This window comes from Bos javanicus, chromosome 3, assembly GCF_032452875.1.
Source record: "Bos javanicus breed banteng chromosome 3, ARS-OSU_banteng_1.0, whole genome shotgun sequence".
NCBI classification, from domain to species: domain Eukaryota; kingdom Metazoa; phylum Chordata; class Mammalia; order Artiodactyla; family Bovidae; genus Bos; species Bos javanicus.
This window is the reverse complement of record NC_083870.1, coordinates 106,001,015-106,020,043: the sequence shown is the minus strand read 5'-3', so window position 1 is coordinate 106,020,043 and position 19,029 is coordinate 106,001,015. Positions and strand designations below refer to the sequence as shown.

Sequence of the window (19,029 nt, the reverse complement as noted above, 5' to 3'; positions counted from 1 at the left end):
TTTAATGATATCAGAAACAGTGTAGAGCTCAGCTGCCGGGAGCCGGCGAGAGACATTCCATTCGTGACAAAGGTCATGAGGAAGGAGGCTCGGCATACGCAAAGGCGGGATCGATCCTCAGGAGTCCCCCCGGATATTCTCGAGCATCTACCCCAAAAAAACCAGAGTCTGCCTACTTTATTGCTTTGTGCTCTCACCTCTGACTTTACTGGGGGCTGTCCCCCACCACCATCTCGCTCTCTCTGTCAAAGAGTTAACTTACAGCTCCAATTAATAAAGTTCCTGGGCAATTAGGAGTGTTTAAATCCAAACCCCTCAGATAGCTCTCTAATTCGCCTGACAAGTTTACCCGGACTCCTACAGCTATGCATACGATTGTTTACAGTCTCCCAGCCTGAGAGGCACAGGAAGCTTAAGATATTCAAATAGCTTAGAACCTCTCAGAGAGTTAGAAACTGTCAGAATAAACTAGTAAAGGATTTCATTGATGAGCCAATGCTTGTTGCCAAGTTTTCACATCCCCTGAATTGTATCCTTGAATGTGTATTAATTAATATAGTTGGTATCTAGAAAAAATAAGTAGTGGCCTTGGTGTTAGTAACTTTAGACCCTTAAGGTAATAAATTCTTTCCTTTGTTGTAAACCCATTACACATCCACCCTACAGGAATGCAATTTTATCTTCGGAAGATGGTGCCAAACCTTAAAATAATTACTCTTAGAGAAAATAAGTCTTTGTTGATAAGTCCTTGTCAAGAGTCATAAAATGTTAATAGGCCTTCTGGTCAGAAGATGATGTAAATCACCTAAACCATTTGTAAACGATAAATTTGCAGGAAAGAAACCCTGGTTTTTGATAAGGATCAAAAACTGCTGACTTTGCATCCCCTATTATCCTCTATGTGTAACTTAGGGTATAAAAGTCCCTGTTGAAAATAAAGCTACGGGCCTTGCTCACCAGAGCTTGGTCTCCCCATGTCATTCTTTTCACATTCTGGCTGAAGTCTCCATCTGGAGTGTGGATATCCTCTGCGACCATTTATTTGCCTGGGCTTCTAAGACCCACTCAAGAAGGTGTCTAAGGTGGGGCACCTTCCGCTATTCGAGAGGGCGCCTGCGGCCTCCATGGTCAGAGATAACCTGGTGTCACGGGTTATATTGATTTTCCGCGTAAACCAAGCTACTCAGCCTCTTTTCTCCACTGAATTTTCCTACTGAGCTATCCTCATTCTATTACTCTTTATATCTCTAATTACCATTTGAATAGGTCGCCGACGCTGTCTCCCCTTCAAATACCCTGGATCAGCCGGGGCTGGACCTCGGCACTCAACCTCCTCAGCAAAGCACACAAGGCCCTTTATAATATGGCCCTTTGCTCTTTCTCCAGCTTCTCGTAATGCTCATCACCTGGACCCTTTCTAACAATTCACTGTTCTCCTTTCCCACCCCTGCTCTTTCAGGAATACTCAGTTGTTGTTGTTTTTTTTTCTGCCTCGACTGTCCTGCTTGATTGCCTAGAAACTAACTCTATTAAGATAGAGTTAAGCACTCCTTTTTGTATGTTAGGTGTACCAAAACAGGGCATCTTGATGGGCTGTTTGATCAACGGTATCAAAGCAGTCACTATGTCAAATCTCCATGTTAACATGTAAAACAGTGTTTCTTTCAGCCAGTGTGGCAGGACAGGATTTTCTGTCCCCTCTTTCCCCTGGGCAGGGATTCTTTCTGCATAATGAATTATGGTAAGAAACACCATGCCATAAGAAACAGATAATATTAATAAGAATTCAATTTCTATGTCTTGTAGATTTTCCCATCTGAAGAATTTGCCAAGTTCTAAGACTATTTTGAGGACTTAGGTGGTGCTAGTGGTAAACAATTCTCCTGCCAATGTAGGAGATGCAAGAGATGCGGGTTCCATCTCTGGATGGGGAAGATCCCCTGGAGAAGGAAAAGGCACCCCACTCCAGTATTCCTGCCTTGAAAATTCCATGGGCTGAGGAGCCTGGTGGGCAACAGTCCAGGGGACTGCAAAGAGTGGGCGTGAAAGAGTGAGCACGCACACACAAAGCTATTTTTGCAGAAGAGTGACAAGATCTGCTGCTTTTCCATGATGGGGTCAGGAATGATGCTGTCTATGGCCCTGAGCATCATAAACCCTGTGGCAGATGCTGTCTGCTTACCGAACACAGCCATTCCCAGCCCTCTTCTCTACTACTGCCTTCAAGTCTAGGGCCTAGAAAGCTATACATGCCTTCCACGTCATCTTTGTAGTTAGGGGTTGAGTCATGTAGCCTGATTCTGGCTAAGGAGTCTTAGGGAAAGTATGCTGGAAAGTTCTGGGAAATTTTTTGCTTTCCTGATAAAAGGAACTTAAAGCATTCTTTTCTCCTCTTTCCATCTTCAAAGATAATGTGATGTTTGAAGCTGTGACAACCGTTTTGTGACCATGAGGTGATGAACATGAGCAGTGGTTCTCAAACTTGAGTGTGCACCAGAATCACCCAGAGGGCTTCTTTTGTTTTAATTTTAAATTAATTAATTAATTTTTGGTTGTGCTGGGTCTCTGTTGCTGCACGTGCGCTTTCTCTAGTTGTGGTGGCCGGGGGCTAATCTTTACCTGAGGTGCACCAGCTTCTCACTGCAGTGACCTCTTGTTGTGGAGCACAGGCTCTAGAGCCCATGGGCGTGAGTAGTTGTGGCTCACAGGTGCTATAGCACAGGTCTAGTAGCTGTGGTTTACAGGCTCAGTTTCCCCGGGGCATGTAGACTCTTCCTGGACCAGGGATTGAACCTGTGTCCCTTGCATTGGCAGGCGGATTCTTAACCACTGGACCACCAGGGAAGTCCCAGAGGACTTCTTAAAACACAGACTGCTGGAACCTCTCCCAGACCTATTTCTAGGTCTGGAATGAGCCTGGGAATTTGCATTGTTAGTAAGTTAAGTTTTCACGTGATGCTGATGCTACTGAGCTGGGGACCACCCTTGAGAACCACTGAACATGAAGGTGAAAATTCAATAGCCTGATGAGGGCAAAGCAGAATGATAGAGTGTGGGTGCTGATGGCCTTGTCAGGCAGCTGAATCAATGTAAATAATTGCTCTGCCTCTGGATTTCTTGTTCTGTGAGAAAATAAACCACTATTTGTTTAAGCCATGGTTATTTGGATTTCTTGTGACTCACATTCAAAAGCATTCTGAATTTACAGAGAGCGGAACTCTGTGCGGAGGGCAGATGGAGAGAAAAATCCAGGCGGATGCTTATCTGAGGCTAATTTAGCATGGAGTAAAAACCGCTTCAACAGGAAATGTTTTGAAACATCTCTCAGGGTTCATGGGTATTGATCGTAGAAAGACTGTGGGTTTTAAAAAATATTATGTTAACTAAAAATGTTCTTATCAAAATAAAACATGTATAAAATTTTAAAAATCTGATTACATGAAGCTTATAATGACAAAGGAGAATGCCCTGCTCCACGCCTACCCACCCTGTCCCTATTCCTCTGAGGCAACCATTTTCAATTCTTCTTGTTTCTTCTGGAATTTACAAGTTTACCTAAATGACATGCTTATACTACCATTATATACTGTCTGGGCTTTGTTTATTCATGTCCTGCTGTGGAAGATGAGCACTTAGATTTCTTTCTTTATATCCTTCCCTAATCCACGCCACATACTTCCTGTCCAACATTTTCCCAGTGTAGTTAAATAACAATATTTTGTTCAATTAATACTCAATCTTTCTCATATTATGACTAAATATTATTGACAGTTGAGTCTTGTATTCATTGATTACACTTTTCTGGCTAATTTTTCCCCTCTGGAGTCAATAATTGCTCCATTTTTATTTGTTTAATTCTCTATGAATCTATAATAAATTCATACCCTTATCCTCTGACAGAGAGAATTTCCTCTTGGTTCCAACACTTCAGCTAATCTATGAATTTCATTTTTCTTGGCCCTGGCCATTCAGTGCTGCAATCTAGGGTAGCCATTCTGTTGTATCACTGTCACATTGGAATTTCCCTTCACCATCACCCTGGGAATAGCCTCTGTCCTCATCCTCCTAAATTTTCTCTTTTTTGGACTTGGTGTTTTCATTTTTCTTGATTTACTCTGTCATTCTGGACAAAGTATGTGTCAGTAAGCATTCTGGGAGATGAATTAGTTAGGGTTCCAACAGGAAGCATATGGCCAACACAAAGAGGGCAATTGAAGAGAATTTAAAGAAGGAATCATTTTACAAAATGTGGGCAGGGTTAAAAGAAAAAATCAAGAGGCATGATGTACCCTGGGGTTAGCAACAACTGGAAGCTCTTACCCTTAAAGCTGGAAGGGGCAAGAGAAGTGGGTGTTCCTAGAACATGGTGAGACCCACAGCCACAGGAGAGGGCTATCTCAGAGGGACTCTGGCTGTCACTTAGAAATGTGGTAGTTCTGTCAGCAGGGAGGGAGCAGAGAAAATAAATAACTCATCATCTTCTTCTTTTTCCAATTTTCTGGTCGTGTTGCAATGTCATGTGGGATCTTAGTTTGCTGACCAGGGATCTAACCCATGCACCCGGCGTTGACAATGTGGGGTCTGAACCACTGGCCCACCAGGGAATTCCCTGAATGACTCAGCTTCTACTTGCTCCTGCCCTCTGATGTTCCACTCATGCCTCCAGTTGGCTGAATCCAACCAGAAGTCAGTGTGCGGAGGAGCTGATACCAGGCACAGAGCCTCTTGGGGCACAACGCAGGGTGAAGGGTGAGAGTGGATGGGGGCAGGAGGAGGCAATGGAGCATAGCCAGCATAGGAAGCAAAAGTTTTAAATTTAGTGTATCTGAAAGTCTCTACTCGGTGCTGCCTCTAGAGCAATAGTTTTGCTAGTATAGAATTCTGAGCTGGCAATTCTTTTTCCTTTGGGATTTTGGAGGCAATTTCCATTGTCCCCAGGCCTCCAGAGCTGTTCTTGAGAACTCTGTGCCGTTCTGATTCTTGCATTCTTTTTATGTGACTTGTTTTTCCTTTTTGGAAACTTAGGATCCTCTCTTTCCCCCAGTGTCCTGCTATTTGATGAGGGTTAAATTTCTGTTATTATACAACAGGGTCCCCAGAGTAGGCCAGGCAAGGTTAGGCATACTTGCTCAATTCCTCCTAGGCCCTGAAAATGCAAGAAATAGGAATATCGGTGCCCACTCTCCGGCATCATTCCATAGCTACAATCCAACTGCTCACATGTGATGTCTGGTCACCATTATGCACCTGTGAGCAACATAGCAAGAAGGCTGTGATGGTGAATTAGGCAGGGATTCAGATACTGCTGGTACAGAGGGCTCTGCCTCCTCTCCCAGATTAGTCGTGGTTGATGATAGTCATGGGAAGTTTTATTTTGAAACTAAGAAAGAGAAGAGGCTTCCCTTGTGGCTCAGTAAAGAATCCGCCTGCCAATACAGGAGATGCAAGAGATGCGAGTTTGATCCCTGGGTTGGGAATATCCCCTGGAGAAGGAAATGGCAACCCTTTCCAGTATTCTTGCCAGGGAAATCCCATGGATAGAGGAGCCCTATAGTCCATGGGGTCACAAGTGTTGGACACGACTTAGCAACTAAACCACCACCATCACCAAGAGAGAAGAGAGAGGTCGAGATGTTTAGTAGAGGTCAGAAGCTCAAGTTGTCTTGAGAAAAATGGTGGGTTGATGCGGCATTGAAGTCTGTGCCCCTCAGACTCCTTGAGTCTCTGGACAATGGGCCTGAGCCCCTAGGTGAGAGAGAGAGGTTCAAACACCAGCTAAGCGGCCTTTAAGCAAGACCTTGTAGGACTACGCACCAGACATTTGGGCCCAGATGACAGCGTGTGATGGAGTTGGAGAGGAGCCATCTCTCTGTCCTTGAGGGGACTACAACTGATCACCTGGAATCCCCAAAATTGCTGTGAACAGCAAGAAATAGTGCTGCTGACAGAGACATGGCTTTCTCACAGAGCATTCCGTCAACAACAGAAAATTGAGGCTCTTCCTAGAGTCTCAGGCTGTGGAAATAGACAAATGGGAACTGGAGCAACAGAAGAGGGGCACATAGCTCAGCCTCAGAGCTCAGAGAGTTGGCCTCCAGAGCAGACGTATGTTTGCAAGGCAGTGGAAGCTTTTAAATAATCACAAGTTCTCTATACTGAGAAAAAAATTGAGAGTTGACTGAAGAGAGATATTGACTAGATTATGAGTTCACTTGAGATACTAAAAAAGTTCATTTACATGTGACAAAGAGTAAGAGCTGGTAATAAAATGGAAAACCTAATTAGCCAGCTTTATTTTCAATTTTTATTTTATATTGGAGGGCTTCCCTTGTAGCTCAGTTGGTAAAGAATCTGCCTGCAATGCAGAGACCTGGGTTTGAAGGAAATGGCAACCGACTCCAGTATTCTTGCCTGGAGAATCCCATGGACAGAGGAGCCTGGCAGACTACAGTCCATGGGGCCGCAAGTGTCAGACATGACTTAGAGACTAAACCACCATTTTAAAATGGAGTATAATTGATTTATAATGTTGTGTCAGTTCAGGTGTATAGCAAAGTGATTTAGTTTTACATATACATATTTCTATCCTCCTTCAGATTCTTTTACCATATAGGTTATTACAGAGTACTGAGTAGACTTCCCTGTGCTATACAGTGGGTCCTGGTTGGTTATCTCAGTTTTCTTGACTAACGTCATTTTATTGAGTATTACCTTGAATAGGTAAAGTGTCTGACCAGGGGATTAGAAGCTGCTTTATTTCACTATATGACTCAGGAGATTTGATCTCTTAGCAAGAAGATACACTAATGATAGTTTCCAATAACAACAGTCCCAAAATATTCACCATACCATTTTTTTCTTTGGTAGTATTCTGGGCATTTTACCACAGTGACTATTCTAATATAACAGTTTAAAAACAAGTTTCTATTTTGTACTTTTATTTATGTGAGTTGGGGTTTCAAACTGTTCTGATATAAAGACCAAGAAGAGAAATGACCTGGAGGTTGAGTATATATGGTGTCAGGTCTCTTCAATTTATCCCAGTTTTCTGAAATCCATAGGTATAATGCAATCAAATTGTATTCAGTAGCCACTGAGAGAGATTAGAAACTTTTCTCTCTGGTGGTAGCTAATGTGAAACAGTTTAATGACAAGATAACACAGTCACGTATGGAATGGAGGGAACATTTTTGCAGGAATTGTCAAAGAAAAATTCAAGACTTCAATACAAATATGTGTACTTGGGAAGAGAAGAAGTTTGCTTTGGCCATATTCTGAGACCCTGGAATATGCATTCACTTTCCTCTGCTTTTTTTTTTTTTTTTTTGACTGCACCACCTGGAATCTTAATTTCCTGACCAGGGGTCAAATCCATGCCCACTCCAGTAGAGTCCTAACCACTGAACCACCAGGGAATTCCCTCCTGTGCTAATAATAATAATAATAATAATAATAACAATAGCACATGTTTGGTGTATCAATTGGGGTAAGGTACACAAAGTTCAGTGGCTTAACACAAAGAAGGCTAATTTCTTGCCCATGCTACATATCCTTTATGGGTTGGCAGAGAGCTCTCACTTCTAGCTACTGGGGAATTTAGGATAATAGAACAACCACTGTTAGGGACTGAATGTTTAAGTCCATAATTCCCCAAATGCATATATTAAGATCCTGCCACCTAATGTGATTGTATTAGGAAGTTCAGCCTTTGAAAAGGGATCAGGTCATGAGGGTGGAGTCCTCATGAATGAGATTGTGCATGGATGCAAAGTCACTTCAGCCATGTCCAACTCTTTGCGACCTATGGACTGTAGCCCTCTAGGTTCCTTTGTCCATGCGATTCTCCAGGAAAGAATACTGGAGTGGGTTGCCATGCCCTCCTCCAGGGGATCTTCCCAACCCAGCATCTCTTACGTCTCCTGCATTGGCAGACAGGTTCTTTACCACTAGTGCCACCTGGAAAGCCCCATGAATGAGATCAATGCCCTTACAAAAAGAACCCAGAGAGCTCTATTGCCCCTTCCGCCTTATGAGGACTCAGTGTTACATCCCCTGCTGTGAACCAGGAAGTGGGATCTCACAGAAACTTTCAGCACCTTGATCTTTTACTTCCCAGTCTCCAGAGCTATGAGAAATACATTTATGTTTATAAGCCTCCCAGTCTATGGTATTCTGTTATGGTACTAAGACAAACGCCATCTTGAACATTGATGGTTTCCATGTCAGAGGGAAAGAGAATCTGAGGAGTCTCAAAGCAGTGATTAAATGCTTAAGGCATGAAGGGACACATAACCTTTCTGCTCAAACTCATTGGCCACACCCAATGGTAAGAGAGCCAGGAAATAAAATCCTACCCTGCGCCCAGAAGGCAGAAGGCCAGCAATATTTGGTGAAGAGCATTGATTGTCTGTCACTCACTGTGTGCCAAGAGCTCTTCTAAATATATTACAGGCGTTATCTCAGTTAAGCTTCACAAAAATCCTATGAAAGAGGTGTTTAATATCACTATCGTTCACATTTTGTAGATGAAATAACTGAGGCACAGAGAGGTTAAGTTACCTGGTAGAAGTCATATAGATAGTAAGTGGTAAAGCTCAGGATTCAAACCCAGTCATTCTGGTCCCATAATCTGTGTGCTTAACTACTAGACTAGACAATCTCTCTCAAGATGGAAAATTTTGAGAAGTATTGCCATAGGTCATGGAGAGGCACTAAAGGGTTTTTAAGCAGGAGACAGTCAACCAGATTTACCATTTAGAAAGCTTTCTCCATAGCGTCATCCTGCTTATTTAACTTATATGCAGAGTACATCAAGCGAAATGCCAGACTGGATGAATCACAAGTTGGAATCAAGACTGCTGGGAGAAATATCAACAACCTCAGATACAAAGATGATACCACTCTAATGGCAGAAAGTGAAGAGGAACTAAAGAGCCTCTTGAGGGTAAAAGAGGAGAGTGAAAAAGCTGGCTTAAAACTCAACATTCAAAAAACTAAGATCATGGCATTTGGTTCCATCACTTCATGGCAAATGGAAGGGGGAAAGTAGAAGTAGTGAGAGATTTTCTTTTCTTGGGCTGCAGTCCATAGAGTCACAACTCTTTGTGACTCTATGGACTGCAGCCCAAGAAAAACTTGCCTGGAGAATCCCAGGGACGGCAGAGCCTTGTGGGCTGCCGTCATGGGGTCGCGCAGAGTCGGACACGACTGACGCAACTTAGCAGCAGCAGCAGTAGTGACTAAACAACAACTACTCCAAAGAGTAGAGTGAAGGATCAAATTAACTAAAATTAGACTAAAGCAAAAAGTCTATTTGCATAGTGTCGGGATGAAGATGAGAATTTGAACTAAGGCACGGTGATCACAATTTACTGGGTAAGCCTGAGCCTTTCTTTCATCTTTTGAGACTCTGTTTCATCATTTTTTTGAAAAATTGTTATGTTAATATTATTACTTATCCTGTTGGGGCTTTCTCTGGGTTATGATAGATAACATAAGCAAAAACTCTGACAGTACTAAGGCTGTGGGATCATAGAGATCTAGGTTAAAAATCCCAGGTCTACTACTCCCTAGATGAAGGAGTTTATTATTCTAAGTCTCAGTTTGCTCATTAGTAAAAGAAGTGTTAAAATAAGAAAATCTAAGTACGTTAATGTAAGAAAAATGATTACAAATGGGATATCGGTTGAGAATATTAGCTTCAGAGGAAGGCAGAATTCCTTCTAGAGAAAGAACTGAGAATTTGTTTAGGAAAAATACCTTAATGAACTTATGTGTTTATGAAAGTCAAATCTTTAGAAGGAAAGACGTTTAGACAGAGAATCAGATTGTTTTGATTAATACAGTAATAGAAAATTTTAGTTTTTTTCTGATGAAAGTTTTGCTTTGGGGGGAAAGTAATGAGATGGTGTGGTAGTTTAGTAACTAAGTTGTGTCTGACTCTTGCAACCCCATGGACTGTAGCCCACTACGCTCCCCTGTCCATGGGATTTCCTGGGCAAGAATATTGGAGTGGGTTGCCATTTCCTTCTCCAGGGAATCTCCTCAACCCAGGGATTGAAACTGTGTCTCCTGGATTGCAAGTGGATTCTTTACCGCTGAGCCATCAGGGAGGCAAAGAGATGGAGGAAAATTTGACTAGAGATAACTCTGAACATCTGGTCTTACCAGCTTCCCAAATCCACTCTTCCCGTAGCAGCCAGATTGACTGCTTAAAACCATTAACTGAATCACATTGTTCCCTCTCATCCCACCCCGGGACAGTGCCTCATACTTAGAAGTTTCTCAGTAACAGTTTACTAGGTGATTGAAAGAATGAATGAGTGAAGGAAAACATTTGCCAGACGGCAGGTAAGTCCCTAAAGAAAAGCACAGCCATTGAGAAATTCTGTACTTAATCCCCTCTGTAGTAAGGGTGGTTTTAGACAATGATGTTTAATAATCATTTTAATTAGTTATCTATTCTTGTGTTTTGATCTGATTCTTGTGTTTTACTGTAATAGCCCCTCCTCTCCACCTCACCTCTCCACATAACTTTCAGTAAAGGTCTTCTGCACAAAACTGCACTATTTTGGGAGAACTGAGGAATTAAACAAGAAAGTGTTTAGGCAAAACAATGTCCAAAGATGTCAATAATCATAAGAGGAGACCTAATGAACAGAGAAACCCAGAATTCAGCAGGAGCAGGCATACCAAGTGAGAGGTAACCAGGGGGAGGTTGTGATTGATGTTCCCTTATTCTGTATTAGGAGGTGGTTGTTGTTATCCAGTCACTACATCGTGTCTGACTCTTTGTGACCCCATGGGCTGCAGCACGCCAAGCTTCCCTTTCACCATCTCCAGGAGTTTGCTGAACACATGTCCATTGAGTTGGTGATGCCATTCAACCATCTCATCCTCTGTCACCCCCTTCTCCTCCTGCCCTCAATCTTACTTAGCATCAGGATCTTTTCCAATAAGTCGGATCTTCGCATCACGTGACCGAAGTATTGGAGCTTCAGCTTCAACATCAGTCCTTCCAGTGAATACTCAGGGTTGATTTCCTTTAGGTTGATTTCCTTGCTGTCCAAGGGACACTTAAGAGTCTTATCCAGCACCACAGTTGGAAAGCATCAATTCTTCGGCTTTCAGCCTTTTTTTATGGTCCAACTCTCATATCCATAATGACTACTGGAAAACCATAGCTTTGGCTATATGGACCTCTGTTAAGAGGTTTAGAAGGTAGGACCCTTCTATTTGGCTGTTGAAGGAAAGAATAAGCTTTGGAGCATTCACAACCCAAAGGTTACATAAGGATGGTAAAATTTTAACTCATAGAGAGGTTTGGGGGATTATGTTGGGATCATTCATAGAAAGCGCTCAGCACAGTGCCTGGCACGTGTAAGAGCTCAGTTATTTGTTGTTTCCCTTCACTTTCCTCCACTCCCTCCACCCGCTCTCCGCCTGCTCCATTCATTCTTTTCCAAGGACATGCAGGGGGCGTGCCCAATCCTTCCTCCGCCCCATCCAAGCCCCACCCCTTACTTCTGCCCGGATTGGTTCTTGAGAAGCGGAGCGGAGGGAAGAGCCCAGTCAGGAGCGGTGGGGGCGGGGCGCATGCGCGGGCTGGGCTGGGTGGAGGAGGAGAGGAAGAGCTGCCGGAAGTAGGCGGCCGAGGTGGTGGCAGAGCAGGCGGCAGCTGCCAGGGAAACCGAGGCGCGGGAGCCGTAGCCCGCTGACAGGCAGGCCCGGGGGTCGTCTCTGCGCCCGGCAAAAGCAGGAGGCCCGAGCGTCCCTGTTGCCTGGGCCGAGGGTCCTGCCTGGTCCGGCAGCCTCGTTGGGACCTGGGCCTTTCCCTAAGCCCGCCAGGGGGCGCCGCCCTGAGGGGGGCTGCAGAGTTGGGGGGCAGGCGCGGCTGACTGGAGAAGGGGCGCTGGACTGCGCAAGGGGAGAGGGCTCCCTCGTTCTCAGGAGGTGCCCTGGGCCGGGGACCGGGAGTCCTCACCTCCGGACTGAGGCAGGGGTTTCTGGGGGCTAAGAGGGCGCGTCGCCCTCTGCCCCCACCGGCACCCTGGCCATGACGGGCAAATCGGTGAAGGACGTGGATCGGTACCAGGCAGTCCTGGCCAACCTGCTGCTGGAGGAGGATAACAAGTTTTGTGCGGACTGCCAGTCTAAAGGTAGTGCATCCTTCCTTGCGGGCGAGGGGTCCAGTCTCCGGGCGACACGGGGAAGGCGACCTGTGTGGGGAGGGGGGAGGTCTATAGAGCTTAGGGGGCCCCTACCGTCTAAATGGTAACGCGTGCTACCCTCTTTGAGGAAGCTGCTAGGTGTTCTGGGGCGCCGGGATTGGTGTGGGGAGAGGTTGCGAGGGCGAGTTGTATGGTTGAGGCTAGGCTGGGGGGCGGGGGCGGTGATGGTCGGGGTTGGGGGAAGTGGCATGGTGTGTGCAGGTGAGAATGTCTGTATTTCAGGGCTCTGAATGAGTTCTGCGCCCACTGTCAGTGCGGCTCGCAGCCTTCCACTTGCAACGCTGGGGGTGAACTGCAGCGGGGGGTGGGGGGAGGGGGTGGGGAGGAGAGGGAAGTGAGATGACGGGGAGGAAAACTGCTTAAATGGTTTTTAAAGGTGGTGAGCGTGGCTGCCTGCTATTTGGTTAGCAGTTCCTTCTGTCATTTTACAGCCTTGCTGAGATCTGACAGAGTGCTTAGGTGGCTTTCCTCTTCCAGGATGTGTGGAGGGGGGAACTGGCTTATGCAGTGACACAGTGCGGATTTCTAGACAGCCTAGCCCTGGCTTGTGGAGAGTGTTGGAGGCCTGATGTGTGTGTGGTGGCAGGAACTGGCAGATTGTGGCTGTAGTGCAGGATCGGTTTAATCAGTGCAGAGAAGGAAACAAGGGCTCATCGAATTTGTTACTTCCATGGCGATCATCCTTCTAAAGATGAAATATGATCATGGCAGTGTCTTTGTTTTCTGTGCCCTTAAAGATTCATGATTTGGTACAGTTACAAATTAGCATGCAACCAAAGCTTGCTTATTAGTGAAATATTTGCGCTCGAAATTGATAGGTTACAAATATTTTGTTTCCTTATTTTCTTTCTGAATTCTTTGGAATATAAATTGGAGTTGGGAAAATTCCTTTTTTGGTTTGGGAGCTATTGCGAATTTACTTTTGTCCATAACACAGTGAATTCACCTGGATTGTTTGCCATATAGCATGTTGGGCATATAGTACACAGCAAAGATCCAAATGTATTTGTCTTTATCAGTATTGAGAAAGGAATTACATGCTTAATTGATACTTTCACTTAATTACCTTTTATTTTGGAGAAGTAAGGTTATATAAGGAGATGGGAGAGAGACATTGATTTGGACCCCTGGTAGTATATTTTAGTGCCCTTTACCAATGGGTAAATGGCATGTGCCATTAGGAAAGTAGATCCCCCGACTTCTTTCCTGAATTTTTGCATTGGCAAAAATTCATTTTAAAAAGTATTGTAGAATAAGGTTATGTTGAGTAGGTTAATTTCTTATAGTTGACTTTCATGAGATCTTCTGCTAGCTCTATGGGAAGATTTGGCTTAAAATTTGGGAGTATATCTCTTTGGCTTGACTCAAATTCCCTTGTGTCCTCAGTTGACAGATGTTGAGTCGCAGTGGAACAACCCACTGAGTGAGCACTGCTCCGTTTGGGGAGTCAGATACCATTTTGATAATCGGTACCACCCCACCCCCCATTTCCCATACCACTCTTGTACTTACTCATATTCCAACAAAACATAGCACATGGAAGAGAGGTTGATTCATCACCTCCAAATTTTCTGTTGCTCTTTATTGACAGAATTACTGGGGATCAGGTAATAAAACATTAGTTAGTTCATTCTTAATGAGAGATGGTAACTGCTGGCCTGTAAACTTTATTAACTAATTTTGATAGTAGAATCCTGGGTCCTGAAATGACTTCTTTTCATGAATTAGCTTTACATTTTGGCCTGATGGCTTCAGTGACTTGGCCATTCTATTAAAAATGAGATGACAATGTGTCAATCAGTCATCGTTCGGTTCAAGTCAGTAAGATATTTGTGGCCTCAGTTTTTGCGGTTTATGTGTTAGCTAGCCCTTGTACTCTTTGAACTCCTCCCATTCATTCTTCCGCTCCTTTTTCCTGACTGTGGTTGTCGTAATGGTCATGTGGACAAATGTCAGATCGTGGAAGGAAGAGACACTTGAATCCGTAGATTAAGTTATCTCTTAGCTCTGGTAAAAAACACTTTTAGTGGGAGGAGGAATTTTAAAGTTGCAGGCTAAAATGAGGTTTGTACTTGGGTATTTATCTGTAGGTCTCATGTCCTTTCTTACTTACAAAATTGAGAGCTTAATTGTGTAGGACCTGGTGAGTGATTGCTTACTAATCCATTAACATAAAGTCAGATGATGTAACCCTGAACTGCAGACCTATGAACAGGTATTTTTGTAATGTTTCAAAATACCTCTGGCAGTAATTCTTTAAAAAAAATTGTATACTGATTTAAGAATGATGTTATAAGATACGTAATTTGAGTATCAGAATAGAGAATAAATGTGTTCTCTTTGTGTAGTATAAGTTTTGTTGGTTCTGGGTTTTTTTGTTTTTGTTTTTAACTCTCTTGAGCATAAGACTCACAAGTTTCCTGTACCTCCAAGGCATTGAAATAATTTAAGTGGGAATGGAGGCCACTTTGATACTGCCTTTAAAGCAAATGCTTCAACTTGCTTTAAGCTGAAAGATATGGTTTCATCACCCAAAGCCTTTAACTTACTGTGACCTTTAGGGTAAAATTTTGGGCTGACTTGAAGTTGTGGTAGAAGAGAGGACAAACATACTGAAAACTTCAGATATGTTGATGGTTAACTCTACCTTGCTGAGGCCAGGCTGCGTGTTTAGAGGTTTAGTCTGTAGCTCTGCAGTTCCATGTTTTGTCTGTATGCCTGGAATAACTCCTAATCAGCCTCTTCAGAGAGTGGTTTAAACTGGACACTATCCTATTTAGCATGAAAGGATCTACCTTTCTGATGACCTGAATACTTATGTCCAATGTTGGGATGTTCCTTTCTCAGTATCAAGGTTCGTGAAAAAAATAGAGCTGTTTAATGAGCAAAGAATTAGAATGGAAGAAATTTGATGGTCTTGAGGAGTATTTGCTTTCAACTGTGAAATACCACATAGAGTTCTGGAGTCTGACAGAAAGTCTGTAATACCTTTTTACTGCTCTGTTCTTCTACACTCCATCTTGGAAATGTTTCACTTCAAATCACCTGGCCACTGCCTTTGTTCCAATGCCTAGTACGTGTTCTTAAATTCAGATTTCCTATTTGAAAAACCACTTTTATGTGGTTCAAAATTCAAAAAGTTCAAAAGGGAATGTATTCAGTGAAAAGTTGTTTTCCTGTCCCTGATCCCTTAACCAGCTTTTCCCAGTGCTTCTGGAGGTAACCACTGTTGGTAATTTATTACGTGACTTTTAAGAGATGATACATACATAGACAACTTCATTTAAATATATTCCTTTTCAGTGCTTTTATGCAAATAATAGCATGTTACCCAAAGTCCATGGCACCCTGCATTCTTTTTCTTCTTCTTTAATATTTACGTATTTATTTTTTTTTGGCCGCGTTGGGTCTTAGTTGAAGCCCGCGGGATCTTTCATTGTGGTGCTTAGGCTGAGTAGTTGCAGCACGTCCAGTAGTTGGAGCACACAGGTTTAGTTGCCCTGCAGCATACGGGATCTTTGTTCCCTGACCAGAGATTGAACCTGCATCCCTGCATTAGCAGGCAGATTTTTAATCACTGGACCATCAGGGAAGTCCCAACCTTTCACTTTTTCAATCAAGTGTATAACATGAAGGGCATGGAGAGTCCCTCTCCATGCACAGTAAGGAGTGTCCCCAGGGTTTAAAGTTGAAAGATATGCTTGATTTGGAAACATCTGCTCTCGCTGAAGTCATCTTAGGCAGTGTCCTAGCCCCCGTCCATAGCACCTGTAAGCTCACCTTTCAGGTGCAAAGAATCAGAGCTGTAGACTTTTAAAAATATGTATTTATTTATTTATTTTTGACCTCTTCAGATCTTAGTTGCCCCAAGGCATGTGGGATCTTAGTTCCCCAACCAGGGATCAAACCCACATCCCCTGCATTGGAAGACAGATTCTTCCAATGGAAGGACTTCCAATGGAAGTCACTGGACCACCAAGGAAGTCCCAGAGCTGTAGACTTTTGTTGGAAAGTGAAAGTCACGTCTGACTCTTTGTGACCGCATAGACTACACAGTCCATGGAATTCTCCAGGCCAGAATACTGGAGTGGGTAGCCTTTCCCTTCTCCAGGGGAATCTTCCCAACCCAGGGATTGAACCTAGGTCTCCCGCATTGCGTGTGGATTCTTTACCAGCTGAGCCACAAGGGAAACCCAAGAATACTGGAGTGGGTAGCCTGTCCTTTCTCCAGGAGATCTTCCTGACTCAGGAATCGAACTGGGGTCTCCTGCATTGCAGGCAGATTCTTTATCAACTGAGCTATCAGGGAAGCCCTTTGATGTTGGAACATCCAGTTAAACTCTATCATTCTGCTTATTTTAGCTTTGGGACCTTCAGCACACCACCTAAGTTTCTCAGTTTAATTTTCCTCATTTGAAAAATAAAAATGCCTTGTAAACTAAAGTGTTACACACATGTAAGCACTATTTATCATTACTATTGCTGAACTCATTTATTTCATCTTAATTTTATTCATTCATTCCACTTTCAGACTTTATTCCCTTAAATACCCTAGTTACTGGAAGCCACAGTTAGAATGACTCACTGAATAACTCACTGAATAGAAAACTCATCTAGTTTTTAAGCCAAAACCATTTCCTATATTTGATTCTAACTCTGGTAAATTCATCTCTAGTTTTGCTTTACTTTTGTTTTCTGTCAATAGCTAAATCATTGCTTGTTGAATATCATTCCCTAGAACATGAACATTGCTATCAGTTTTTAATTATTTTAGCTGTATCTGTGGCACCTTTTAAGAGATTTTTATCTTAATTGCCACAGACCTGGACAGTAGAAGGTATTTTCCTTCCATCTCTAGTTAGACACCCTTTTCCAGCCAAGATCAAATAACTCTCAGTCCTTTTACAGCTCATGCACCTTAACTCTGACCATTGTAGTTAGGCTGACAGAGTTTTACTGAAAGTAATTAAAGTCCCTGTTAGGTTGTCATTTATTTTATTTTATTTATTTATTTGATTGCGTAGGGTCTTGGTTGAGGCACACCAGATCTTGGCTGTAGCTCACAGGCTTAGGTGCCATGCGGCATGTGGGATCTTAGTTCCCTGACAAGGGATTGAACCCACATGCCCTGCACTGCAAGGCAGATTCTTTTTTCTTTTTTTAAATGATTTATTTGTCTGTGCTAGGTCTTAGTTGAGACACTCGGGATCTTTAGCTGTGGTATGTGGAATCCAGTTCCCTGACCAGGGATTGAACCCAGGCCCCCTGCATTGGGAGTGCAGAATCTTAGCCACTGGACCGCTAGGGAAGTCCTGCAAGGCAGATTCTTAACCACTGGACCACCAGGGAAGTCCCTAGGTTGTCCTTTAACATCCACTTATTCAAACTGTTCCCTGGGAGACATTTTCCTATTAGTTCTCTCTGTCCTTTAAATATCATCTGGTAGCAGTGGGATAGAAAGTACAAAATGCCTTGTCTTCTGAGAGTGCAGTCCCACACTGTATGTATTCATTCAGAAAATGCTCTTAAGCACCTGCTTTGTGTCAGACACTACCAAGACATGTAGATTAAAAGATAGGGCCTTTGGTCTCAGGGATTTTATAGTCTAATGAGCAAGCAGATGTGTAAACAGATAAATGATGCAATGTAGTAATTATCATTGTAGCACTGTGTACAGGGAGAAATGAAAGCGCTGAAGAAAGCAAGCGAGTCTGCTTAGGAAGTCATGGCTCAGAGAGACAAGTAGGCTATGTCTTGAATGATAAGCATGATTTTGTCAGGTGAATTTAGGGGACTTGCATTCCAAGCCGAGGAAGAAGAACGTGCAAAGCCTCCAAGACGTGCTGTAATGTGTGTGTGAGATTCTTTGGTATAGTCTCACTACATGTTGGGGATTGACAAGGGCTAAGGTAGGCAGAGACACGTCAGACTAGCTCTGTAGTTGACTTGCTGTGTGGCATTGAAATTATGAATATGCATTAGACTCTCTGTTATGTAAGAAACCCACAGTATTGGAAGTCCACCCGCTACTCAGATGGAGTTGTAAATATAGCAAACATGAAATGTTTTCTAACTGCTGAGTGGTAAGGAAGGTCAGAGTATCGTGCCCACCAGATCTCCCTTCATGAGTACCTTCATTTATCTTGTGAAGTCTAGTGAAATGCCAGCCGTCGATGTCATGCTGTTTCTGGAGCTGGTGACGTTGGATTTTTGAAGCTGAGCATGCTCTCACACTCAAGCAGTCTAAGAATATTTCACGCAAGCCCTTGGCTGTTCAGTGCTTGTGTGTGTGTTCAGTCGTGTCTGACTCTTTGCGACCCCATGGACTGTAGCCCTCCAGGCTTCTCTGCCCATGGAATTTTCCAGGCAAGAATACTGGAGTGGGTTACCTTTTGCTTCTCCAGGGAATCTTCGCAACCCAGGGATTGAACCTTTATCTCTTGTGTCTCCTGTATTTGGCAGGCGGATTCTTTACCCTGAGCGCCACTTGGGAAGCCGGATGTGTAAACAACAGGCAGCTGCAGCCACATCTCAGTATACCTTTCAGCAAATCTATTGCTTTTAAATAAATCAGAAAACTACCTTCTTTCTGCATGTTTCCTCTGAGATCGTGGTATGTAGGTGGCAGCTTTCTTGGGCAGAGTCGTCTGTGTAACTGTTCACCACATGAGTCATTGTTTCTGTTCAGCCTAAAAATTCCATCTTGGAAATAATGTCATGCAGTTGGAGACCACAACACTTGACTCGTTATGTGCATTGTGGCTGGCTTTGTATGTGATACTGGAAGCTACCTGCGCCA

General features: G+C 43.4%; 1 protein-coding gene across 1 annotated transcript in view; it reads left to right on the top strand.

The window, feature by feature from the left end:
* Window positions 1-11,593: 11,593 nt before the first annotated feature.
* SMAP2 (small ArfGAP2) overlaps window positions 11,594-19,029 on the top strand; it is a 50,006-nt gene continuing 42,570 nt past the window's right edge. Inside the window, exon 1 of the mRNA XM_061412369.1 lies at window positions 11,594-12,158. Coding sequence (XP_061268353.1) covers window positions 12,056-12,158 — 103 coding nt within the window. The 5' untranslated portion in view covers window positions 11,594-12,055. The remainder of the gene's footprint in view (window positions 12,159-19,029) is intronic.